At 52.1% G+C, this 24,748-nt stretch overlaps 3 protein-coding genes across 3 annotated transcripts in view; 2 read left to right on the top strand and 1 right to left on the bottom strand.

The window, feature by feature from the left end:
- Positions 1 to 547: 547 nt before the first annotated feature.
- LOC121153812 (androgen-binding protein homolog) lies at positions 548 to 1,559 on the bottom strand. Its single transcript, XM_040976554.1, has 3 exons — positions 1,413 to 1,559; positions 1,044 to 1,225; positions 548 to 625 (listed from the first exon to the last, which is right to left on the bottom strand). Exons 1-3 carry the CDS (start codon positions 1,480 to 1,482, stop codon positions 548 to 550), a joined length of 330 nt encoding a protein of 109 aa, XP_040832488.1. The 5' UTR covers positions 1,483 to 1,559.
- Positions 1,560 to 10,210: 8,651 nt separating this feature from the next.
- Positions 10,211 to 11,623, top strand: LOC121153733 (major allergen I polypeptide chain 1-like). The gene is made up of 3 exons (XM_040976475.1): positions 10,211 to 10,321; positions 10,458 to 10,645; positions 11,370 to 11,623. The coding sequence occupies exons 1-3, from the start codon at positions 10,258 to 10,260 to the stop codon at positions 11,397 to 11,399; spliced, it is 282 nt and encodes a 93-aa protein (XP_040832409.1). The 5' UTR covers positions 10,211 to 10,257; the 3' UTR covers positions 11,400 to 11,623.
- Positions 11,624 to 24,717: 13,094 nt separating this feature from the next.
- The window catches only part of LOC121153723 (zinc finger protein 181-like), a 9,114-nt gene continuing 9,083 nt past the window's right edge, over positions 24,718 to 24,748 (top strand). The window contains exon 1 of the mRNA XM_040976449.1: positions 24,718 to 24,748. This exon is cut by the window's right edge and continues 39 nt beyond it. The gene's annotated coding sequence lies outside the window, so the exon portion shown is untranslated.

Here is a 24,748-nt window from a genome sequence, read left to right as displayed (position 1 = left end):
ATTAAATGTCTAAGTCAACCAAGAAAATTTTGTGAATTAAGAAGTATAAGCAGGAAATTTTAAAAAATCAGGTATTACAGCATAGGAATTAGGTTATGATTAATAAATCATCTTCATATAAGAAGAGATAGATGGTCCTTGTGAAGAAGAGAAAGTACACAAAGAGACACGAAAGAGAGTTTGTGCTGGGGTTGGCACTATGGAGTAACGGGCTAAGCTGCCACTGATGATGTTAGCATCCCATATGAGCTCCACTTCCACCCCAGCCCCACTTCCAACCCAGCTCCCAGCTTATTTTCCTGGGATATCAGTGAGGATAGGCTAGGTGCTTGAGCCCCTGTACCCACGTGGGAAACCCAAAAGAAGCTCCTCGCTCCTGGCCTCCACTAGACACAGCAGTTGGCATCATTTTGGAAGCAAACCAGTTAATGGAACACTTCTCTTTCTCTCTCATTCTCTCTCCCCCACCATAACTCTGCCTTTCCAATAATGAAATAAATATTTAAAAGAATAGTGTGTGAGGGGGCAATACTATGGCATAGTAAGCTCAGCTTCCAACTGTGGCATCAGCATCCAATGTGGGCACCGATTCATGTCTCTGACGCTCCACATGCAACCCAGAATCCTGTTGAAGGCCTAGGAAGGCCGCAGGGGATAGCTCGTATCCTGGGGGCCCTCCATTGGTATGGGAGATGCAGAGGAAGCTTCTGGCTCCTGGCTTCAGAAGCGCTCAACTCTGGTCATTGTGGTCACTTGGGGAGTGAACCAGTGGAGGGAAGACCCTTCATTTGACTCCCATTTGGCACACTTTCTGTGTTACACTCACATGGGAGCATACATAACATAAGAATGGCCTACACAGCTTGGGGCACGCATGACAGTGGTGGAATACGGTGTGGACTGAAGGATGGAGCCGAGACCGACATGCTCCACTGTTTGTGTTTCATCTGTCCTGTGCCCCGGGGTCCCTGCTCTGTGGGTGCATGGTGCACTATTCTACAGTGTGCTGCTCTGGAGTGGCGGGGGCATGAGGAGGAAGTTACCATGGCCAGTAGATCCAAGGTCTTGGCTGTAAGCCCTCCCTCATTGTAGCAATCCTGGACTTTTCCCAGGGCTTCTTTCTCTGCTGGGGTGGCATCGACCATGCTCAAGGAGCCATCCAGCAGTGTCCTGCTTCCAAGGGACAGTGCCCCAAAGACCTCATAAAAGATCGGGCAAGTGACCACAGGAAGACATGTTGTTAGAGGAGCCACCAGGGTAGGCGAGTAGGAGGTTAAGTTGCTCCCACCCCCACCTGCAGAGGCTTCTGTACCCAGCGCCTCGTAGCTAAGCCTCCACAGAGACCTTCCCCACATGAAGGAAGACTAAGAGCACGGGGCAGGCCTCCGCACGCTTGCCACGGCCCTCCTTACCACTCTCACTCCTCTGCAAGCCCAGCTCGCCGCTCAGCAGCAAGGCCAGCGCAGCCAGTGTCCCCTTCATGCTGCTGCTGCTGGGAACTCTGCTCACGTTCAGGTTCCCGCTGCTTTGGGAACTTCTGGCTTCCCAGACGCCTCTGTGCCAGGATGTGGTACTGTGCTTGCCCAGGCCCACGGGGTGATAAGTAAGGCAAGCCCCGCCCACTGTGAGGAGCAAGGCTGTGGGAGATGTTTGCCTGGCACCGTTGGCTTCGAGGAGAAGTGACCTTTCAAAGTGGGTCCATCCTGAGCCAAGTGCTGTGTTGTCCCAGCCCCAACTGTCACCTCTGCTTCCTAGTCATGTCCTCTCAACACCTCTCCTGGCTCCCAAGCCGCTAATCTCCCCAGTGCACACATCAAAATCACAGAGGGAGTCAGGGTCATGTTTACAGAGTCACAGGGAGCCAAAGTCATCCAGAAAACCAACTTGTGTCTGTGTTTCTGACCTGGGGTGGGTGTGTCAGCATCTCAGCAGTGGAGAGACCCTGGGTCAGAGCCCAGGGCAGGTGGGCAGCATCTAGGACTGCCAGAACTGGTGTCCTCTGGTTCCCTTGGGTGGGTGAAACGCTGCCTGTGCCCACTCCCAGGCTCTTGCCAGCAGCACCTTCTCACCCTGAGGGGAGCTGACACCTGGGCCCTCCCTTGATTCCCTGTTGTTGCAAGCGGTGCCCTCTCCTGGCTGTCTCATCCTTTTCGGTGACCATGACACAGCAGCCAGCACCTGCAGGCAGTGGCATACGGATTTCTCCCGTGCCCTTTGGGCCCAGCAGGCTGCAGTTCCACAGGCCAGATTTCTCGATTTGCCACAGCTTGACTCCATTGGCCCAAACTCTTGCAAACTCCATGTCCAAAAAAACCAGTTGATTGGCCCCGTGGCCTGGATGTACAGAGCTTCCAGCAGCTTAGTGCTACTGGGAATATCTAAGTCAGGTCGGACTCAATGCTTGGGGCCCTGGCCGCAGCCACCACTGCCATTCGGTGAGCAAGTCCTGGGGTTTGTGTGGCCAGCGTGCCAATTGGTATTGGGCTCCCCCTGCTGGCTGCCTGTCGGTGAGCTCGGGGTCTTGGGGGTATAGAATTGCTGTCTAGGTGTGTCCATGAATGAGGCCACTCTGCGTGTTGATGAGGAGTCAATCCTGAGGGACTCCCAATGACAGGGTCACTTTACTTAAAGGCAAATGAGGGTGCTGGGACCTTGTGGTTTTTAGGAGAGAGGCCAGACGCTCTGTATTGGTCACATTGATACACCAGCCTACATGTGAGTCCTGTATAGGGCTTATTGTCACTGAACAATGCAGACCACCACAGGCCAGTCTATGCAAAAGCTAGGGCTGGGGGCCTGTCTAGTAGGGCTAGATCCTAGTTCCGGATAGAATGTTGAATCAGGGGACGGGTCACATTAGGCAGAGTCATGACACTAACCAGGGTCATGACACTAACTGTGAGGGATGTATGAACCCAACCGTGTGGAAATACAAGTCCCATGGTAAGCTTAATAGTTGGGGTGGTGATAGGCTGAGCTAGGTGTGACCATGGAACCTGCCATCACTCATGGCATGGGTACAGTGACTGATAACAGTCTGGGCATGTCCAGGCTGCAGCATCCTAAAATAGGGCATGGGGCAGGCTGATCTGCAATGTTCACCAGCTCATACAAGAATAAGATGGAAGGGCAGGCTATGCTGGGCACTGACCTAACACCTGCTGGCATCTATGAGATCTGGGTCTGGGAGTGGGTCAAGTGGGAAAAATTGGGAAACTCCCCTAGTGGGTCTTAACTCTCATTGATGGTCACATGGTCGAGGCCTGGGGGTTGGGCAAGCTGGGCAAAATAGTTCCAATGGTTGGCTAATGTGTGGATTGGTTATGGAAGTGGGCAGACCGGGCAGGGCCAAACAAGCCTTAGCTCACAAGCAAGAACAGAAATCAGGCTGGAGTATAGGTCATGTTGAGCTAGGCTCTTACACCTATTGGTTTGCATGAGCCAGAGATGCCAGGCTACAGCATCTAAGGCAAAGGCCAAGACAGATGAGGGGTTATGCCAAGCTGGGTCAGAGCAACCACTGGCATGTACAATCTATGGCTGGGAACAAACCTGGTTGGGAAGTTAAGAGGGCACCTTGGCTGGGTTGGGGTTCCCACTGGTTAGTGCAGGGCTGGAGTTGGGGCTGTGTTCTGGTCTGGATATGGCTGCAGTGTCCTTTGGCATAAGTGTGGACTGGGGCTGGGCGCACCAAGCCGGACTAGACTCCAGCACCATCTGGTGCTCTGGAGGATCAGGGCAGGTGTAGGACAGAATAGGCTAGGTCGTGGCTACGTGTGAGCTGTGTCTGGGTGTGGACAAGCCTTGACTGGGCTGAAACATCCAACACTAAGAACCAGAATGGGTTGAAGGCCAGTCAGGAAAGAACACTGTTCCTGCCAGGACAGGAAGTGGACTAAGTAGGGCTGGCCCATGGACCCACCGGTATGCGCAAGATCTGGCACTGGGAGAGGTTCTGATGGAGGAGCCTGGGCAACTCCACTGGCAGGACACAGTCCCTGCAGGTGAGCGCAAGAACCACGATAGGGAGCAGCCTGGATCAGGCCAGAGAAAGGTACCCACCGGCATACATTTGGCATAGGTCAGGGGCAGACCAGGCTGAATCAGTTCACATCACCCACTGGCAAATCTGAGCATATGAATAAAGTGTGGGTCGGGCAGTACACATACCAGTACACATCACAGCTGAGACTGGGTGCCAGCTTGGCTAGGCTGTAACCCCCACCAGCATGAGCAGCTGGAATTGGGGTTTTTCCAGGCTGGGCCAGGCTACAGCAATCACGGGCAAATGCCAAGGTGAGGTGGACCATGCCAGACTGGGCTGCAGCACTCAACCAACACACCTGTGGGCCTCATGTGAGCTAGATCAGTGGAAAGCCAGGCTGGGCTGACTGTTCTGACTGGTGTAAGCATAAATCAGAGTGGGTGAGGGTTGGTTATGCTTTGCTAGAGCATCAGCTGGCAGAGGCTGGCACTGGAGGCTTATTCTGTCAAGTCAAACTCCAGAAGCACCTGGATAGTGCACAAGCTAGGAGTGTGAGTGGGCCCAGAAGGGAAATAGTGGGCACCTCCCTCTTGGGTTACCACTCCCATTGGAGAGCATAAAAACCAGGACTGGGGCAGACATGGCTAGACAGAATGGTGCCATCAACATGTGTGTTAGCTGGATAATGGGACTGGTTGGGTTGAACTATATTTCAACACCCATTGACATGTATGAGAGCTGAATGGGATGTGGGAAAGACTTGACCAGTCTGCTGTACTAGTTAGCACGGTAACTAGGGCAGGGGGCAGGCCTGGTGGGGGTTATTGTGGGTCGCTCCGACTAGGCTGCAGCTCCCACTCAGCCACTCAGTGAGGTGGGAAGAATCAGACTGGACTGCAATATCAATTGGTTTGCGTGGAAGACAGGGCTGGAAACAGAACTAAGCCAGCAATTGCAACCACCAGCATATGCATAAGCTGATGGAGGTGATGGACTGTGCTGGACCCTGTACTGGCATGCACACAGAAGAATTAGTCTGAGATCACTTCAGAAGAAGTTTTTTGGGGGATATCTCCAATTGAATTGCTGATCTCAGAGCCCCAGCCATGAAGAGAAGTGCAGGTTCCATGGTCTGACTATGGAGTGCATGTGTCAAAGCCAAGCCTCCTCAGAGGTTCAGACAGAGCAGTGGACGGTAAATCCAGGTGCACATGGAGGATATTGGAACCTGCAGAGGACACCTGGTACCACAACAGAGGGCAGAGGATGGAACAAACTGATCAATCTCCCCAGATAAGTGTTGACAGTGAAAATTTGGGCAAATGTGGGCCCGGCGCGGTGGCGCAAGTGGTTAAGGTCCTAGCCTTGCACGCCCGGGATCCCATATGGGTGCCGGTTCTAATCCCGGCAGCCCCGCTTCCCTTCCAGCTCCCTCCCTGTGGCCCGGGAAAGCAGCAGAGGACGGCCCAAAGCTTTGGGACCTTGCACCGGAAGAGGCTCCTGGCTTCGGATCGGCATAGCATCGGCCGTTGCGCTCACTTGGGGAGTGAATCATCAGATGGAAGATCTTCCTCTCTGTATATCCACCTTTCCAATAAAAAAATAATAAAAATAAATCTTTTTTTAAAAAAAGAAAATTTGGGCAAATGGAAGCTAAGGTGGACTGTGTCAGTCAATGGATTCTGGAGAGATTTCTTCATGCTTGGCATGGTGAGATTGGCAGCAATTCAGAACTGTTGAATTATCAAAACCACTTGAGCAGTGCCCTCGGAGCATGCCCCACATCGGGGACCCTGGGATGGGTGGGAGGCTGGGTGGGGCTTCACCATTTATCTCCCTCCTTACCCCAGATACAGAAAAAAAAAAAAAAAGACAATGTGGAAACAATGTTCTTACCCACTTTCCTATAACCCTTGACTCTTTGTGCCCTAATCAACTATGCAAAGATTTTCAAAATAAAATAATAACCTAAAAAAGCAGCTTGGTGACTCAAACAGGATAGGACTGTCCATGGAAAGGGGGCAGATGGAGACTGATCCAGCTCCCTGCGCTCACAGTGTGAAGACATGAGTGACACTGGACAAGCTCAGCTTAGGAATCCTTCTAGAATCCCTGGCCAGGGCTCTCCTAGACTGCCAAGCTTCCCAGAAACACAACCCTTAAGGTGCTTGACTCTCCCCCAGCCCAAGGTCCCTGGTGGCCCCCGGCATCTGAAGCTCGGCTGTTGGCACTGTTGGCCCATAGCAGCTGCCGGATGTAATTCCTGCTTGGCGCAGGGTTCTACCCGGGGTCAGCACAGTGTGTCCTTCCTTGTGCTCTGATGCCTCGGCAAACCTGTCACTGCTGACTTGGGAGAGAAGTGAGTGCCTCCGGCCAAATGGACAATGGAAGACAAGGCAGAAGCTGAATTCAGAGTTTGTGCAACATACAAATCCTTCTCTTTTTAAAATTAATGCCTGGGAGGTGACTCCAGTTTGGGCCTGCCTGAGGTTTTTAAAGGTCAATCAAGCACCAGCACATGTGAGAGACCTGAGCTGGCGTAGTTAGCATCGACCATCACCGATCACCACTCAATGGTACACACTAAAGCTACGGCTGAGGCTTACCTGACAGGGCAAGGTCACAGTACCCACCAGGGAGAGTTGTAACAAGGGAAGGGCAAGTTAGGACGGGCTGTAACAACAATTAGCACGTGAGAGAATTGGGTCTTGTGGCAGAATCTATGGGGGACATGTGGGCTCACCCCGTGGAACTGCAATTTCTATTGGCTTGCCCAAGAACTGCGGATGGGAGCAGAACTGGCTGGGGAGCTAAGGGGAGGCCCCAGTGGGGTCAGGATTCCCACTGGTGAACAGGAGAGCCAGACTAAGGGCAGCAGACTGGGCTGGACATGGCTATTGCTCCCTCTGCACAGGTATGCACTGGGTCTGGGGAGTGACAGATTGGGCTACACCCCAGCACCCACTGGTACTCAAGAGAGCCAGGGTGGGTGTAGAACGGCCTGGGCTATGTCTTGACTCCTGCTGAACCCTGCAAAAGCTGTGACTGGGTGAGGACCAGGCATGGCTGGGCTGCAATACTCAACAGCAAGAACCAGTATGAGTATGGACCAGTTGAGCAAGGCCACTATTCTTGCCAGGACAGGAGGTGGACAAAGCCAACTTGGGCCACCAAAGACCCACTGGTGTGCTTGAGAACTGCCACTGGGAGGAGACCCAACAGAGGAGCTTGGGAAACTCCTCTGTAGGGGCGCAGTCCCTGTGGGTGAGTGCAAGAACCAAGGCAAGGAACAGCTCAGACCATGCCAGGTTATAGTACCTGCCGGCGTAAGTGTGGGTCAGGTCTGGGGACCAGTCTGGACCAGTTCATAGCAACCACTGGGAGACCTGATAACCAGGACAGGGTGCAGGAGCGGCCAGGTCAGGCCACTATGACAATCAGTTTACACTAGGGCCAGGACAGGGTTCTGGCTGTACTGGACTGGGCTGCAGCACCCACCAGCAGCAGCTGGAACAGTGGGTAAGTTGGACTGAGCCAGGCAAAAAAACATGATAGTGGATGCTGAGGTGAGGCGAGCCATGCCAGCCTGGAGTCAGTGGGTGCCGGGTTTGTGAGCCTCAGGGGTAGGGGATGCAGTGGGGTGGGGGATTCTACAGGGCTCGCTTGGGTCACCTGGTCTGGGTCCTGAAGTCCACTGCATGGTGGGTGCTGGGTTCATGAGCCCCAGGGGTTGGGGATCTGGCCGGACTTGGGTTGCCTGGCCTGGGTCCTGGGGCCTGCCTGTGAGTGAGATAGGCAGAGCAGTGGTCTCAGACCTTGATGCACACGGAGAATATGGCAGCTATTTGGTACCATAGCAAAGGAAGGAGAACAGAGCAAATTGGACCACTACTCCAGCCAATGATGACAGCAAAAATCTGAGTGAGTGGAGACACCAGGGTGACTATGTCAGCCGATGGACACTGGGAGGGTTGCCTCACCCCCGGATTGGTGAAATCGACAGCATTTCGGAGCTATGCAAAGCACTTGGGCAGAACCCTCAGAACATGCACTACAGCGGGATCCTGGGTAATTAATATCTGTCAATCTCACGCACATGTATATGCACACATTTGTATATAGAATGTAAAAGGTCATGCATACATATATATATATGTATGTATATATATATGTATATATATACATGCACAAAAGAAGTGAATAAAAGATACATATTATGGGGCCTGGCGCACTAGTGTAGAGATTAAAGTCCTAACCTTGAACGCACTGGGATGCCATATGGGCACCGGTTCTAAACCCGGTGGCCCTGCTTCCCATCCAGCTCCCTGCTTATGGCCTAGAAAAGCAGTCAAGGAAGGCCCAAGGCTCTGGGAGCCCGCCCCCGTGTGGGAGACCTGGAAGAAGCTCCTGGGTTCTGGCTTTGGATTGGCTCGGCTCCAGCTGTTGCAGCCACTTGGGGAGCGCACTATCCAACGGAAGATCTTCCTCTCTGTCTCTCCTCCTCTCTATATCTCTGACTTGCCAAAAAATAAACAAATCTTTTTTAAAAAAAAGATACATACTATGAAAAAAATGATACTTGGCCCTCAAAATTTTGCATCAAAATATGTCATTAGTTTATTTACTTATAAGGCAGAATGGGGCCCAGCATGATGGCTGAATGGCTAAAACCTTACCTTGTAAGCACTGGGGTCATATGTGAATGCCAGTTTGTGGCGCTGCTCTGCTCTCCATCCAGCTTCCTGCTTGTGGCCTGGGAAAGCAGTCAAGGACGGCCCAAAGCCTTGGGACCCTGCACCAGTGTGGGAGACCTAGAGGAGGATCTGGGCTCCTGAATTTGGATCGGCATAGCATCAGCCGTTGTGCTCACTTGGGGAGTGAAGGGACCGCCATATTTGAACCACTGTCCATTGCCTTCTCAGGCCTGTGTGCACAACTGGATTGGAAGTAGAACAGCCAGGAATTGAACCCACACTTCAAAATGGGATGCCTTCATCACGTGTGGCAGCTTAATCTACTCTAGCATGGCACTGGCCCCTAAACTTATCTTGAAATCTCATTTGCTAAGAACTTCTTGCAGGCCCCGCCTGTGTACACCGAGGCATCCAGCAAACAGCCTATGGTGCCTCCAAGTGACCCTCCTGGCCCCCTGACAGCCAAGGCCTTGGGCTCCTGGGACTCCTAACACCTGTGTGAAGGAGCAGCACTTCACACAGAGCAGGCAGGACATCGAAGGGAGACAACAGACAGCGTGATGGGGAATGGGAAGATTTTCCTGTGAGAAGAGGCAAGAGTTTGTTGTAGGGGCTGGCTCTGTGGTGTAGTATATAAAGCTGCTGCCAGCACCATCAGCATGCCACAGGAGTTCAAGTCCCAGCGGCTTCACTTTCTGATCCAGCTCTCTCATAATGGCCTGGAAAAGCAGTGGATGATGGCTCAAGTCATTGCACTCCTTGCACCCGCATGTGAGATCAGCAAGAAGCCCAGAGCTTCCACTGCTGGCCACATAGCTAAGCCTCATTTTCTGCCCCTCTCCATCACCAGGTTGTTTTCTTGGAGACCACCAGGGGCAGTTCTACCCTACTCTGCCCCCTCTTTTGCATCTTTGATCAGGCCCCATCCCCACATGACCCCCCACCCTATAACACGGATGGTCCCAGCCTGGGAGGGGAGCCTCTGCCCCGAGGCTGCTGGCAGAGTGTGCCCTGCTCACGGGCCCAGGGCCCAATCCTGCACTTGTATCTCCTGGGTGTATTCTGACACTCACGCAGACAAGGACCTGCACTGGGTCTGCCTGTGGGAGTCTCCGTCTCTCACCCCCACCAGGCAGAAGGTGGTCAAAGAACAACTCCATCTCCAGACTCAGGTCAAAGTTGTCAGGGCTGGTAAGCAAAGGAGAGACGACAGCGGAGCCCTTGAGGCCCGACCTGGCCCTGCCACCCACTAGCTGTGAGACAGGAGCCCAGATGGAACAGGCCGACACGGCCCATGGCGCCTGACCTGAAGCCTTTCTCCCCGCTGCCTTTTCTGTCCCTTCCCCTCCAAGAGGCACCTGGAGCTGGGGCGGCCCTGGGCGACAGCTGGGAAGGAGCCAGCGCCCTCTGTTGACTCAGAAGATGAGACACACACACACACACACACACACACACACACACACACACACACCCCTCCTGGCTCCCAGCTACAGCCTGGGAGGGCCAGGAATTGGGCCGCCCACCCCAGAGCAGGTATAAAGGGGCTGGGCAGAGCCCGCAGGTGCCACCTGCTATACCATGAAGCCTGCTGGTTTTCTGGTGCTGCTGCTGGGTGCAGCCTTGCTCCTGACCTCCAGAGCCAGTGGGTGCCTGTGCCTTGGGGGGTGGGACTGGGGGTCCTTCAGGGGCTGGGGTCCCCAGTGGCCCAGGGCAGTGCTGAGCTGAGTGGAGGCTGAAGGACGCGGGTGTGTTGCTGAGGGTCTTTGCTTTCCTTCTAGATGGCGACATTTGCCCAGCTGTGGAGCAGGATGTCCAGCTGTTCCTGACCGGTCCTGTTGATGACTACGTTTCCTACGTGGGGAAGTACAACAGCAACCCGCTAGTGCTGGCAAATGCACGGACGCTGAAGATGTGCGTGGACAGCAAACTGACCGAGGAGGACAAGCAACATGCCATGAGCGCCGTGGTGAGTCCAGTCCGGCTGGCCTGGCCAGGGGACAGCTCCCCCAAGGCCAAGAAGATGAAGGACCTCCTGACCCAGGAGGCAGAGGATGTGGGTGCATCTCAGGGAGACCCATTGCAGCCTCAGAGCTCTGTGTGGCCCCTCCCAGTTGCTGTCCCAATGGCTGTCCCTCCTCCTCATCCCACTACAACTCTGCCCCCCTACTCAGCCCCTCCATCACATACATGAGCCCATCTCCCGAGTTCCCTGGCTGCTTCCCTAACCCCTCCCATACCCCAGCCACCTCCACAAACCCCGTGTTCCCAGAGGGCCAAGTGTGGGCTCCCCAAGGCCCCTGCTGTCCTCCCAGCCTGGTTGTGCCTTCATGGGATGGACAGGGACAATGGCTGCTGCAGCTGCGGGTGTCCCAGAGGCAGAGCAGGCAGCAGGCTGGGGTCAGGTACCCCTGGAGCCCTGCCAGCCCCTCTTCTTCCTGTCTATCCCAGCTGCACCCACTTCTCCATCCCCTTGTGGGGAGCCCCTTGCTTCTTGTGCTGCAAGGAGGGCGTCTGCCAAGAGCTTCCCTGGAACCCCCGCCACAGGAGGGACTCTGCCTTAACCTGCGCAGAGCCAGGCACCTCACCTGGAGCAGGGCCTCTGACCTGTCCCTGACAGTGAATGCTCTGTGTATGCGCACTGCGGTGTCCCTGACCCCAGCCCCACCTGCCTTCCTGTCTTCTCTCTGCAGAACAAAATCTACTCCAGCGTTCTTTGCTAAGGGAGCTCTCCCGGGGGTGCACTGCCTGAGAAGTTGGCATCCCATTGAGGCGCAGGCTTGATTCCCAGCTGCTCCACTTTCAATCCAGTTTCCTGTGTGGGAAAGCAGAGGAAGATGACTTGAGTGCCTGGACCCCTGTATCTGCACTGGAGTCCAGGAAGAAGCTGCTATTTTCTGGCTTCGGTCTGATCCATCCCTGGCTCTTGTGGCCATTGGAGGGGCGAACCAGCAGTTGGAAGATCTTTGTCTTTCCATTCTTCAATCCCTCTCTATGAAAATAAATGAATAAATAAATATGTGCTGGAGAAAACCCAACTACAAGTGGAGTAGCCTGGCCAGTTGTTCCTGGAAGGCTGGAGTGTAATTGCTCAGTGTGGGTGTGTCTGAAGGGCTTGGGGCAGCAGGGCCCACCAAGGCGACCGCCAGTGGCGGTGGATCCTACGCTGTCAACTGCTCCTCGTGCATGGGGCGGGTGTGGGTGAGGGCACTGTGCCATGGACGGGCCCATGGGTACCACATGTCAGCTAGCAGAGTGTCACTCCTGGGCCACCCTAGGAGTTGGCAGTACTGAGCTGAATGTGGCTCAGAGGGGCGGCGACGGCACAGGACCCCACAGCTCCAGAGCAGCGGAACCTATTGTCCTGTCTCCCACGGGGGACACAGGCTTGGCCCCTTGCCGTGTGGCTGTGTGGCCATGTGGCTGCATGACTGCGCTCAGGCCGCGTCCTGCTCTGGGCCTCTGGTGGGATTCTGAGAAGGGCTGAGGATTCCTTGTGCCCAGTGGCTACTGGCAGTAGGAGGACAAAGGTTCACGTACAAGGCACGTGCCTGGCAGGGTCCCAAACTCTCCTCTTATGCCCGGATGAGCCCTAATTGTGGGCTCGGCTGTCACTCCGCAAACTTAGCTTGCATCAGCTCCCATGAGGATGTGTGGCACAGGGAGCCTGGTTATTGCCTGGCCTGGCCCTGTTGTCTCGAATCCCTGCCAGCCTGGCAGTGCTCTCTGGGCCTCACCCTGCTCCCTGTCCTCCTCAGTAACAACCCCCCGAGGGCTGCTCTGTCGGGTCCAGGGCACAGGGCTCTCCCTGGGGGCTTTTCTGACCCCTAAGCCGCTGCCTCTCTCCCTGTGGATGGATAGAGTGTGTTCACCCGCTTCCTGGTGCTCCCACACCACTCCGGAGCCACTGGCATGCACAGAGAGAAGAGCTAGTGTTGTGTGTAGTGCCCACAATGTTCCCTGTCACAGGGCCTGGTCCTCCTCCCCGCTGCTTTGCTCCCAATCCTGGCTCCCTGCTCATGCAGCAGGTGGTGGCTCCAGGCCCTGGGTCCTGTCACCCACGTGGGAGACGCAGACGCGGTTCTGGATTCCTAGCTTTGGCCTGGCCCAGTCCTGGTCTCCTTCCAGGGAGATGAGCTTTCATCCCACCCCAGGGCACCACCCTTCTCTGCTCTGCTCCACTCTGATGAAACTCCACCTGTTAAAGGTGCCAATGTATCTGCTTTTGGCACAAGAACTTTGGGGGACACAAACCGCGGCCCAACAGGGCTCCTGGGGTAAGCGGAGACCTGGCTATCTGTACCCCCTAAGGCTGTCTCCCCAGGATCCAGAGGGAGCTGCTTCGGGAATGGGTGGCTCAGGCCTCTGTCAGAGCAGAGGGGAGCACAGGGCTTGGAGGGTGCTGTGGGAAGAGACCCTGGGGGTGTATCCCCTCACTCCCTGTTCTACAGGTTGGAATGTCAGTAAGCAGAGAGAATGCAGTGAAGACCAGATGTCAGTCATTTGCTGTGTAACGGAATGTGCAGATGGAAGCATTTCTTAGCCACAGCAGGTGATTGGGCTAACGGCTCTGCAGGCTGTGAAGTCCAAAGTCAAAGGGTCCTATGCGGCAAGGGTCTTCATGTTGCCTCCGTAACACAGTGGAAAGCATCTGATTGCAGAGCGGGGAGAGGGCAAAGGAGCTTGCTGTGATACCACACTCATTCTTGCAATCATGAGTCCACTCTAAAGGGTTGCCTGCCTGCACATTGTTTTTATTTTATTTTATTTAAATCAATTTATTTTGCACACTGTTGCAATGGAGATCACACTTCCTGTGTTGGAATTCAGGCAGACGCATTCAAGCTACAGCACCAAGGCGAGGCTGCCCTACGGGAGCAAGGGAAGCAGCCTCTGCAACTGCCATTGACCTGGGAAGTGTGTGTGTTTCTCCGTGCCAGAGAGGCAAGTTCAGTCTTCCACAGGGATCCAAGCAATAAAGCCCTCTGGTGTAAAAGTCACGAGCGTATGGCTGCTCTGGTGTCAGCCAGTCAACTTTCCAAAGGCTTCACATGGGGGCTGGTACCTCAGTGTAGCAGGCAAAGCTTCTCCTGCAGAGCTGGCATCCCGTATGAGCTCTAGTTCAAGTCTCAGCTGTTCCACTTCCCATCCAGCTCCCTGCTAATGCGCCTGGGAAAGCAGCAGACATTGGCCCAAGTGCTACTCACATGGGAGACCGGAAGAAGCTCCAGACTCCTGGTTTCAGATTGACTGAATGGAAGATCTTTCTCTCTCTCTCTCTCTGTTTCCCCTCTCTCTAAATCTGACTTTTCAATAAAAACATGTTTTTACTGAATTTGTTTCTTGATTAATTTTAATCATTTTTAAAAAGCTTCAGATGGACCAATTTAAAAAAAGATTTATTTATTTTTATTACAAAGTAATATATACAGAGGAGGAGAGACAGAGAGGAAGATTTTCCGTCCGATGACTCACTCCCCAAGTGAGCACAACGGCCGATGCTATGCCAATCCGAAGGTGGGAACCAGGAATCTCTTCCGGGTCTCCCACGCGGGTGCAGGGTCCCAAGGCTTTGGGCCGTCCTCGACTGCTTTCCCAGGCCACAAGCAGGGAGCTGGATGGGAAGTGGAGTTGCCAGGATTAGAACCGGTGTCCATATGGGATCCCGGCGCTTTCAAGGTGAGGACTTTAGCCGCTAGGCCACACTGCCGGGCCCTGGACCAAACAATTTTAAAGTAACCGAGTAACAGAATGAAACTTAAGAACACATGCAGAAACACTGAACTATTTGGCACCTAAGAAATGAAATGTTGTGACCTTTGCCTTACAAAAATTCATTACTAGGCAAGAAAAGAAGTGGAGAGTCAGGACCTGCCGTTGGAAGAATCGGTTAGTATGAACAGATCAGAAACAACTCCTGACTTGAGCTTCCTGTCGGTGCAGAGCAGGGCACAAGACACTGGGCTCAAGACACTGGGCTGCTGCCCTCAGCCCGGGAGGCTGAGCTGGGCTTCCAGGTGGCCTGCTGGGAGCCATCGGGCGGCGACCCGTGTAGGAGCGTCTTCCCTCGCTGTCTCATGGTTTCCATCCGGGTCTGCCCATCTCTGTATTTCTGACTCCTAAGTAAATGGACAAATAAGGAAATACCCTCCATTCCATGCCCCTTGTTACTGCTCCGGTGCTGCGTGTCCAGGGGTTCAGGGGTCCAGGTTAGTGGTGCCAAGCAATCCCTAGAGCTGTTGGACCCAACGCTGCTGCCAGCCTGGGCTTCCACGCCTTCCACGGCAGGTCGCTGCCTTTTCTTTCTCTCTTTTTCTTTCTTTCTTTCTTTCTTTCTTTCTTTCTTTCTTTCTTTCTTTCTTTCTTTCTTTCTTTCTTTCTTCCTTCCTTCCTTCCTTCCTTCCTTCCTTCCTTCCTTCCTTCCTTCCTTTCTTTCTTTCTTTCTTTCTTTCTTTCTTCTTTTACATTTATTTTTAAATCTAAAAGTCAGTTATGGAGAGGAAAGGAGGGATAGAGAGAGATGTTCCATCTGCTGGTTCACTCCCTAAAAACTTCAATGGTCAGAGCTGGGCCAATCTGAAGCCAAGAGCCAGGAGCCTCCTCTGGGTTCTCCCAGGTACGGGCAGGGTCCCAGGCTTTGGACCATCCTCGACTGCTTTCCCAGGCCACAGGCATGGAGCTGGACGGGAGGTGGAGCTGGTCTTGTCTTACAATTTATATGTTATGGGGTAATTTTAGGTGTTATGTCTGGATTTGTGAATGAATCTGATGGATTCAATGAATGTTGTATCCTTACCGTGGGCCAGGGGTATGCAGCTATATCATGTTGGGTGGGAACAGAATTATTTTGCTGTTTTATAAAGACTCAGTCATCCAAAGAGACAAGCGTCTCAGCTTCTGTTTCTTTGTGAGGCGTGCCAATCAGAATTACAGCCTTTTCCTACTGGTGCAATAATATGTTTTGCCAGTAGAGGGGGTAGGAGACACACTAAAGCAGAATGGAGGCAGGAATTTCTTTTTATTACATTGCATTATGTGACACCGTTTTTTAGGCACTGGACTCCCCCTACCTCTCCCCTATTTTTTTTTTTTTAAGATTTATTTATTTTTATTACAAAGTCAGATATACACAGAGGAGGAGAGACAGAGAGGAAGATCTTCCATCCGATGATTCACTCCCTAAGTGACTGCAACGACCAATGCTGCGTTGATCCGAAGCCAGGAGCCAGGAACTTCATCCAGGTCTCCCATGTGGCTGCAGGGTCCCAGGCCACTTTCCCAGGCCACAAGCAGGGAGCTGAATCGGAAGTGGAGCTGCTGAGATGAGAACCAGTGCCCATATGGGATCCCGGCATGTTCAAGGTGAGGACTTTAGCCACTAGGCCACGGCGCCGGGCCCAGGAATTTCTTGTTCTTAAAAGATGTATTATTTATTTGAACGTCAAAGTTACAGAGACAAATAGAAAGAGATAGTCCAGCCACTAGTTCATTCCCCAAATGGCTGAGTGACTAGGCTGGCCAGGTCAATGCCAGGAGCCAGACGCTTCATCTGGGTCTCCCACATGGGTGCAGGGGCCCAAGGACTTGTGCCATCCTCAGCTGTTTTTTCAAGTACATCAGCAGGGAGCTGGATCTTGAACTGGTGCCTATGGGACGCTGGCATTGCAGGTAGCAGCTTAACCCATGACACGGTGATGCCAGACCCGGGGAATATTTCTTTCTGTTGCCACGGCCAGCGGGGATGTGAGAGACCCAGATGTCTTCACCTTCCAGCAGGTTTTGATGTCAACCTTGGGTGGTTTCTGGCTCAACAGCCAGCTTGTAAGTATCTGAAAAAAGTTTCTTTCGACTCCTGAGGCTTGGCTGTGGCATGCAGTGTAACCTGTACCACCCAGCAAGCTGCAATACTCTGACTTTAGTGGTTCTCTGGAGTTTTCTATGATCTAGTGGTTAACAATCGCTTACTGTTTCATTGTTGCTTGTACTAAAAATGTTCTATTCCAGCTAGTGGTACAATTTCTGTCTTCACGTGTCCTCTGTCACCATGAGCAAGTCAGGCTTTAACCAGGAAGGCAAAAATGGATTAACATGAAAATCAACGAACACAATATACTAAAGAGGAAGAAGGAAATTAAGTCATCATTCAATTAGTGCAGATAAAGAACCTGATAAAACCCAAACACATCGGATAGAAAAAACAACCGCAAAATAGACTAAGTCAGGACTAAAAGGGAATTTCCTCCACTTGATCCAGAACATTCCTGTAGCATCCACAGCTAACAGGGTGCTGAAAACTTCACCTCGAGATTGGTCACCGGATGGGGGTGACTGCTTTCCCTGCTGCCCTTCAGTGCTTTCCTGGAGAGCTGGAGCAAGTAGGCAAGAAACAGAAAGAAAAGACCCGCAGCTGGAAGGGAAGAAGCGAAATTCTCTCCACTTAGGAGTGACATGATGTCATATCCTACAGAGAAGCCGAAAGCAAGCACAAGACGACTAGGGCGATAAATTGAGCAAAGTTAACATAATTCAAGACCAACACACAACAAATAGTTGTTTTTATATACAACAGCAATGATCAATTGAAAAGTGAAAGAAAGCCATTTCATTGGGGCTGGCATGATGGTGTAAGGGGCTAATTCTTTGCCTACTAGCACCAGCATCCCTTATGGGTGCTGGTTCATGTCCTGGCAGCCCCACTTCCTGACCCAGCTCCCTGCTGATGGCCTGGGAAGGCAGCAGAGGGTGGCTCCTTGGGCCCCTGTTCTCACATAGGACACCTGGAAGAAGCTCCTGGCCTCTGGCTCCCAGCTTCAGATCTGCTCAGCAGGAGCTGTCGTGACCATGTGGGGCAATGAACCACATGGGATGGAAGACTATCTCCTTCTCTCTCTGTAAAATCCGCCTTTCAAGTAAAAATAAACAAATCTTGTACAAATGCGTAGGGAGCTGGATGGCAAGCGGTGCAGTCTGGTCTCTCACCAGTGTCCGTAAGGGATGCCAGTGTCCCACGAGGCAGCTTCATCCCCTCGCCATAACCATTTAATCACTCCTGCTCATTCCGAGTCCTTGCTCACTGTCAGCTAAAGCAGTTAACTGTCTGTTATCACACATTCTGGCTGCTTCCCCAAGCCAATCTCCAGCCGTCGCATGGCTGTTCCGACTGCTGTGGTGGCCTGGGCAATGCTGCTGTGGACAACCGCTTTACCCAGCCTACACACAGCCATCTTCATGATTGGTCTTCATGCATTTCACAACAGTGCTTTTACCAGACCCTTCGGCACCGAGCAGAAGCTGCCTCACTTCTTTGGTTACTTTCCCTGTGTCCTCCAGCATACTGTAGTTGGTCATCTTGCTGCAGCACCATCACATTGTGTTTGGCACTCAAGAGGCAGCACAGGGCGGTGGCTGGACCAGGATCCGGGCCCAGGCTCAGTCCTACCTTGTGGCAACTGTGGCTTTGAGGCAGTGCCCCTTGTCCCAGGTACACGCCATACTCATCAGAAGAACTTGAATATGTCTCAGGATGTGTTGCAAGACATACTATCTAGATAAATCTGTAGAAGGTTGGCACACCATCTGTGACCCTAGGCAGGGTTCACACCTGTGCACCTGCTGTTACCTGCATCCTTCCCCCATCTTTCCCATCATGGATGGGCCTGTCTGGAGTTTGCTCTCTCATTATTACCTGCACCTCCTTGAGACTACAGAATCAACATTAAAAACTTCAGTCCACACCCTTAGGAAGAGAAATACTATGCCACTCAATAGCTTCTAAAATAATAAGGGCTCATATATGTTGTGGTTGGATTGGCATGGTTTAGTTTGCCTCTTGATATTGTAGCTTTGGAGAGCATGTGAAATTGTGAGTGGCTAAAGTTTTTGTGACAGGTTACAGATCAGCTCGCGGAAATCTGCTTTTCTCCTTTAACAGAAGAGAGGCCTTTATCTGGCTCTCCGAATTTGGGGGCGTGCACTCCCCAAGTCTTGGCACCTGTTGCAGAGTCTAGAGTGGGCCTGCCAGGTCAAGGCTAAGCCCAGAAGCCTTGCAGAGAGTACCTCAGGAGCTGAACCAAGTGGGCCTTTTTGAATACCCCTGCAGGAGCCCGCCGAGGTGGGAATTCCTGCATTCTTTGGGCCCTGTGGTTCTTGGGTCGGTCCACTGGGTCTGATGCTGAGCTCTTGGGCCGGCCTAACGTAAAGGGAGCTGGAAGGTGTGACAGCAGGCCTTGCTCACCGTGCCTAGAGGCGAGCTGGGGCTCGGACTGTGCCATCTGGGGCGACCCTCGCGCGGGTGGACTGGTGTAAGGGGTTTGACTGGGTAGCGCCCCCTCCCCCCGACTCAGCGTCTGAGGGACTCAGGCTGGGTTGGTGTCTCACCTTCAGACCCTGAGTGGCCCGGGTCCCCTTTCCACATCCCGAAGCTCTGAGTGAAGGCGTCTGTTAGAGTCACTTCAGCCAGACTCCGAGCTGTTGAGGACAGCTCAGGAAGTGTTATGGGATTGGTTCCCTCTTTTTTGACATGCGGAGCGATGTGGGATCAGCGTTCCTTACGGATGTCCAGAAAGTGGAGATGCGTTTGAGGGACACTGGGACTCATAGGCGAGATGAACTCATCTGAGGGCTGTGGTAATGTTGGACCACTATAAACAGAAAGGCTGGACTCCAATTAGGATTTTTTTCTTCAAAGGTTCTGGAAGGTTACTTACAAGAGGACAACTGGGATGGAAGGTAGCATCGGTGGATGAGGAGAATTGAGATGGGAAGACTTCCAGGAGGCTAGGCAGCAGGAAGCTCTTGCTGGACCACCTCAGCTGTGCAATTCTGGTTTTATGGTTTTCTTTTTCTTTTCTTCTTCTTCTTTTTTTAATTGGAAAGGCAGATGTACAGAGAGAAGGAGATTGGCTTAGCCCCGGCCTTTGTGGCCGCTTGGGGAATGAATCAGTGGACGAAAGGTTTTCCTCTCTCTCTCCTTCTCTGTGTATATCTGACTTTCCAATAAAAATAAATAAATCTTATAAAAAGAAAAAAAAGAATCAGCTGAGCCACAAATGGGAGAGTCCGTGGAAGACTGGGTAACCGGTAGGGCTGGGTTCTTAATAAGACTTTGATGGAAAGAGGATTGAATTAGGGAAAGTCACAGTGTGTGTAACAAGGCAGTAGAAGAGGACTTATGGTATCTGTCACTTGCATGTTTCTTGGAGATGGATAGTGAAGCAGTGAGAGGCTTCCCTTGGTCCCATGGACCATCACACGTGTGACCTAGGATGGGGTCATCCTTGTGTTTCTCAGCACGTTTGGGATTCCCTGTGCAGAGCTCAGGAAGGTGTCCATGGTATAGCAAGGGCACTGACAGTGGCAGTGAGAACCAAAATGTGCTTGATTGATGGTTCACAGAATGACGTGGTCAAGGGAGAGGGTGTGAACTGATGGTGGTGAAGGGAGAGCGTGGGGCCCATGTTTACTTGTCCTGGGAGGCAAGACCTGGAAGGTAGGTGACACAGTGATCAAGAGGTCATAAATAGAGAGAGGACATGTCACCTCTGTCTCCTGTGAGCTTTACTTGGGAGGACTGGATGTTAAAGCAGCGAAGGATTGACTGGGTCCTGGGGAGGCAGGCTGCAGAGACACTGCTCTGTCCATCACAGCAGCACAGGGTGACCTTTGAGGATGTGACCGTGAACTTCACCTGGGAGGAATGGATGCTTTTTGGTGACTCAGAGACTCCTGTATTTGGATGTGATGCTGGAGAACGTGGCCCTGCTGGCCTCACACTGGTCCCTTACACGCATACTGGCATCCTGGGCCAGGCTCTGCTCCTTTTTCCAGGGAGATGCTGTTCCCCTAGGGACATTGCTTTCATCATCGAGGACATTTTCCACCCTCTCCCATGGAGCCTCGGAATCTGGTGCCTTCAGGCCTTCCAGGGAAGGAAATGGAGGCCAGGAATCCTACAGTTAGCCTCATGGCTTGGCTTCACCTTGTCAGAGTGACTCTTCAGAATTGCTTCACTCCTTTGGCCTTGATTTTGCCCATCCCACACCAACCATTCCAGCTGACATTTCCTCTTGCCTGATGTCAGGAATCACAGGCATCAATCAGTGGGCTGATTGTATAGGATGCTCCTTCAAGATTCTTTCTGTTATATTGGTTTTCATTTCTGATGCGTTGAATACTTTGAGTTATTGAGGTTCATTCACTTAACTGCACTGTCTTTCTTTTAGAACTTGCATCTTCCCAGATCCATGTAGCTGTCCAGCTGGAGGTGGGGAAAGATCCTGGGGTGACTGATAGGGCAGGCATTGCTCCCTTCATGGCAGTAGGGATTTGGAGGGGGCCTGGCTGTGGTACATGAGAAATGAGAGATGGTTCAGTGTCAGGGCTGGGTTCTGATGGTACCTGGGACATCTCTGGTGCCCGTGTTCTTTTTCTACCAAGGACAAGTGCCATAACTCATTTCAGACTTTTACTCCTGTTCTTGACATTTTTCTCACTTATTTTTTCCTATTTGATTTCCAAACAAGATTAACCATGCCCCTCTGGCTCTCAAGTCTTCCCTTTGTTGTACTCTCCAATGAGGAGCTACATGTAATGTGTTGTTTGAGGCGCCCATAGCCCAAGCAGTCCTTCAGTGGCTTCTCAGATGCAGCTGGTTTTCCGTGATCGGATTGCATCCTTCTGGTCAGTGCTCTGGGTCAGCAGCAGAGAAGCCCCCTGATGAAAGCAGCTGGCAGATAAGCGAGTCAGAGACTCACTGTGTCCTTTCCTGCACTGTATCCCATCACTGTGTTCTTGCTTTTCTCCAGAATTCCCAACTGTACGGGGCTGCCACACATACCCATCTCACCCTGACTTCAGCCTCCTTGTCCTCCCAGGAGTCCCAATGTATTCATTCTTGGATTTGTAGATCAAACATTTGTGATTGCCCACCTTCCCCGCCCAAATCAGCATATAATTCATGAATGTTTCTCTGCTTTCAGGTTATTGGTTTTGGATGGAGAATGAAGTGGCACCTTTTCAAGCACTGTTACAGGTCAGGGCTTCCTGAATCAGGTTCATTAACCACAATGCTCACCATTGTGGGATGTGTGGTCCAGGCATGAAAGACATTCTGCTCTTGGCTGAACATCAGGGAATGGGCACACATGTGGAGCACGTGGAAGACAATTCTGCTTCAACAGAAGCTTCCCTCGGCACCAGAAGCTGCAGCGTGGAGAACACTTCGGAAGGAGGATGGGGTTTCTTCCATTACCAACTGCAGGGGCCACATGTCAGAGGACCTATTCATGTGTGGGGACAATGGGAAGGCTCTCATGTCCAACTCAGACCTTCAGAGCCAGAGCATTGGCCTCCAGGGCACCCAGAGCACAGGGTGCAGAGAGGCCTTTCACACTGCACAGGGGTACTGTAGGTGCAGTGAGTGTGGGGGAAGACTTCAGCCTCCAGCACAGGATTCCCAACATCAGAGGAGTCACACGGGAGTGCAGCGAATGTGGTAAAGCCTTCTGACGGCAACGCAGAGAAGTTCAGCATCAGGAAATCCACACCCAGGGCAGGAATGATGAGTGCACTGACTGTGGGAAATCCTTCAGACAAAGCTATGGCCTGATTCAACATCAGAGGGTTCCTACTGGGGCGAAACCTTATAATTACATTGAATGTGGGGATTTCTTTAACTATAATATCACACTGGTTTGTCATCAGAGAATCACACTGGAGAAAGGCCTTACAAGTGCACAGAATGCGGGAAATGCTTTAGACAAAGATCTGGCTTTACTGGACACCAGAGAATTCATGCCAGGGCAGAACCTTATGTGTACCACGAATGTAGAAAATTCTTCAGCTGCAAAATCACGCTTTTTGACACCAGAGAATCCATACTGGAGAAAGGCCTTACAAGCGTACTCAACGTGGGAAATTCTTTAGTCAAAACTCTGGTCTTATTTCAAATCAGAGTTCACACTGGGGAGAAACATTATGAATGTATTGGATGTTGTAAATTGTTTTGCCACAGATCTAGGATCAATGTACATCAGAAAGTGCACACTGGTGAAAGGCCTTAGAGTTGCAGAGAATGTGGGAAAGCTTTCAGTCTTAAATTTACACTTACTCAACACTAGAGAACTCATACTGAAGAAAGAACATATGAGTGTAGGGAATACAGGAAATTTCTCTTTTAAAGATTTATTTTTATTGCAAAGTCAGATATACACAGAGGAGGAGAGACAGAGAGGAAGATCTTCCGTCTGATGATTCACTGCCTAAGTGTGACTGCAATGGCTCATTCTGCACTGATCAGAAGCCAGGAGCCAGGAACTTCATCCGGGTCTCCCATACGGGTGCAGGGACCCAAGGCTTTGGGCTGTCCTTGACTGCTTTCCCAGGCCACAGTCAGGCAGCTGGATGGGAAGCAGGGCCGTTGGGATTAGAACCGGTGCCCATATGGGATCCTGGCATGTTCAAAGCGAGGACTTTAGTTGCCAGGCCACAAGCAGGGATCTAGATGGGAAGTGGAGCAGTCAGGATATGAATGAGCACCCCAATGGGATCCTGGCACTTACAAGGGGAAGATTAGCCAATTAAGCCAATGTGTCAGGCCCTGCCTGGACCTATCTTGTGGAGTCTTTTATTTAGATTTAATTGTTTCAAAACATGTGAAAGGCAGTTACAGAGAGGGGAGACAAGAGATCTTCCATCCCACTGGTTTACTTCCTAAATGGCTATGAGGGCTGGGGCTGGGCCAGGCAGAAGCCAGGAGCTTTTTCTGGGTCTCCCCATGGGTGCAGGGGTCCAACATCTGCTGACTCCCGTGAGCATTAGCAGGGAGCTAGATCAGGCAACAGCTTTACCTGCTATGCCACAGTGCCAGCCTGGCTGTTCCACTTCCCATCCAGCTCCCTGTCTGTGCCTCCAGGAAGGCAGTTGAGGATGACCCAACGCCTTGGGTTCCTGTACCCTCGTGGGAGACGCAGAAGAGGTTCCTGGCTCCTGGCTTCAGATCAGCTCAACTCCAACCTTTGCGTTCTACTTGGGAAGTGAATCAACACATGGAGGATCTTTCTGTCTCTCCTCTCTGTAAATCTGACTTTCCCACAAAAGTAAATCTTGATAGAAATAAGTGCTGACACAAATAGTTGGCACCACAATAATATCAAATTCTAGCAGGAGTGTAATTTGGTAGTTTCAGGAGACTATCTGTCATCATGTAAGAAAGTCGTACATGGGGTACAAGAATATACAAGTCGTACATTCTGTATCAGTAATTATAGCTGACATGTTTTAAAAATAGGGCTGCTCTAGGAATTAACTGTTCTAGTCCCATGGATACATTCACGGAGAAGCATTTTCTAATGATTTATCATCCTTAATTCTTGATAAAATCCAAGCATTTTAAATTTGAAAACAATATATACCTTTCCATTTTAAAACTTTAATCAACAGAAGACGGCTCTGGCTCCTGTCCAGTGATGTCCACTGCCCTTTGGAGGGCTGTGGACGGAGGCGGGTAGTCCTGCTGGAGGGCGATGAAGCTCTCTCGGCCCTCCAAAAGCGCCCCCGGAGTTGAGCTCCCCAAATCTTGTGGGAGTGTGTCACGTACCAGGGCGTCGACGTGTCCCCATCAACCTCCGGGGAGCGCGCCTGGTGGGCGGAGCGGGGCTGCAGGACGTCGGAAGAACCAGCCAACCAGGCAAATGGGCGCCGAACATTCAAGACGCCTCTCGAAGCGGACGGCGTGGATTTCCGATTTCTCGAACCAAAGGAAACCAGTCGGGCCGGGTGCCCCGGCAGATGTTGCCGCCGCCACAGAGCTTTCTGGGAAATGTAGTTCTGTGGTCATCGCGCCACTGAACTCAGCGCGAGGAGACGGTTGACTCGGTTGTGCGGCAACGGTTCACGGCGCGTGCGCTCTGGCTCAGCCGCTGTGGCCCCGCAGCAACAGGTCGTGCAATTTTTTGGAAAGCGGACCCCGTGGCCCCCTGAGGAGAGCTGCGTCCGTGCCGCCACAGGGACTCCTGGGAGGTGTGGCTTTCCAAACCCTCGCGGAGGTTTCTGGGAGACGTGGCTCGTCCCGCTG

The sequence above is a fragment of the Ochotona curzoniae genome, unplaced genomic scaffold (assembly GCF_017591425.1).
Source record: "Ochotona curzoniae isolate NIBS_2020 unplaced genomic scaffold, NIBS_Ocur_1.0 contig_2699, whole genome shotgun sequence".
NCBI lineage: Eukaryota > Metazoa > Chordata > Mammalia > Lagomorpha > Ochotonidae > Ochotona > Ochotona curzoniae.
This window is presented reverse-complemented; position numbering and strand designations above follow the sequence as displayed.

Coding starts and splice junctions, on each gene's coding strand:
- LOC121153812 (XM_040976554.1), bottom strand. CDS start 1,482: ATGAAGGGGACACTGGCTGCGCTGGCCTTGCTGCTGAGCGGCGAGCTG. Junction 1,226..1,412: donor CTTGCAGAGGAGTGAGAGTG/GTAAGGAGGGCC, acceptor CATGTCTTCCTG/TGGTCACTTGCCCGATCTTT. Junction 626..1,043: donor CCTTGGATCTACTGGCCATG/GTAACTTCCTCC, acceptor GGCCTTCAACAG/GATTCTGGGTTGCATGTGGA.
- LOC121153733 (XM_040976475.1), top strand. CDS start 10,258: ATGAAGCCTGCTGGTTTTCTGGTGCTGCTGCTGGGTGCAGCCTTGCTC. Junction 10,322..10,457: donor GCTCCTGACCTCCAGAGCCA/GTGGGTGCCTGT, acceptor CTTTCCTTCTAG/ATGGCGACATTTGCCCAGCT. Junction 10,646..11,369: donor AACATGCCATGAGCGCCGTG/GTGAGTCCAGTC, acceptor TTCTCTCTGCAG/AACAAAATCTACTCCAGCGT.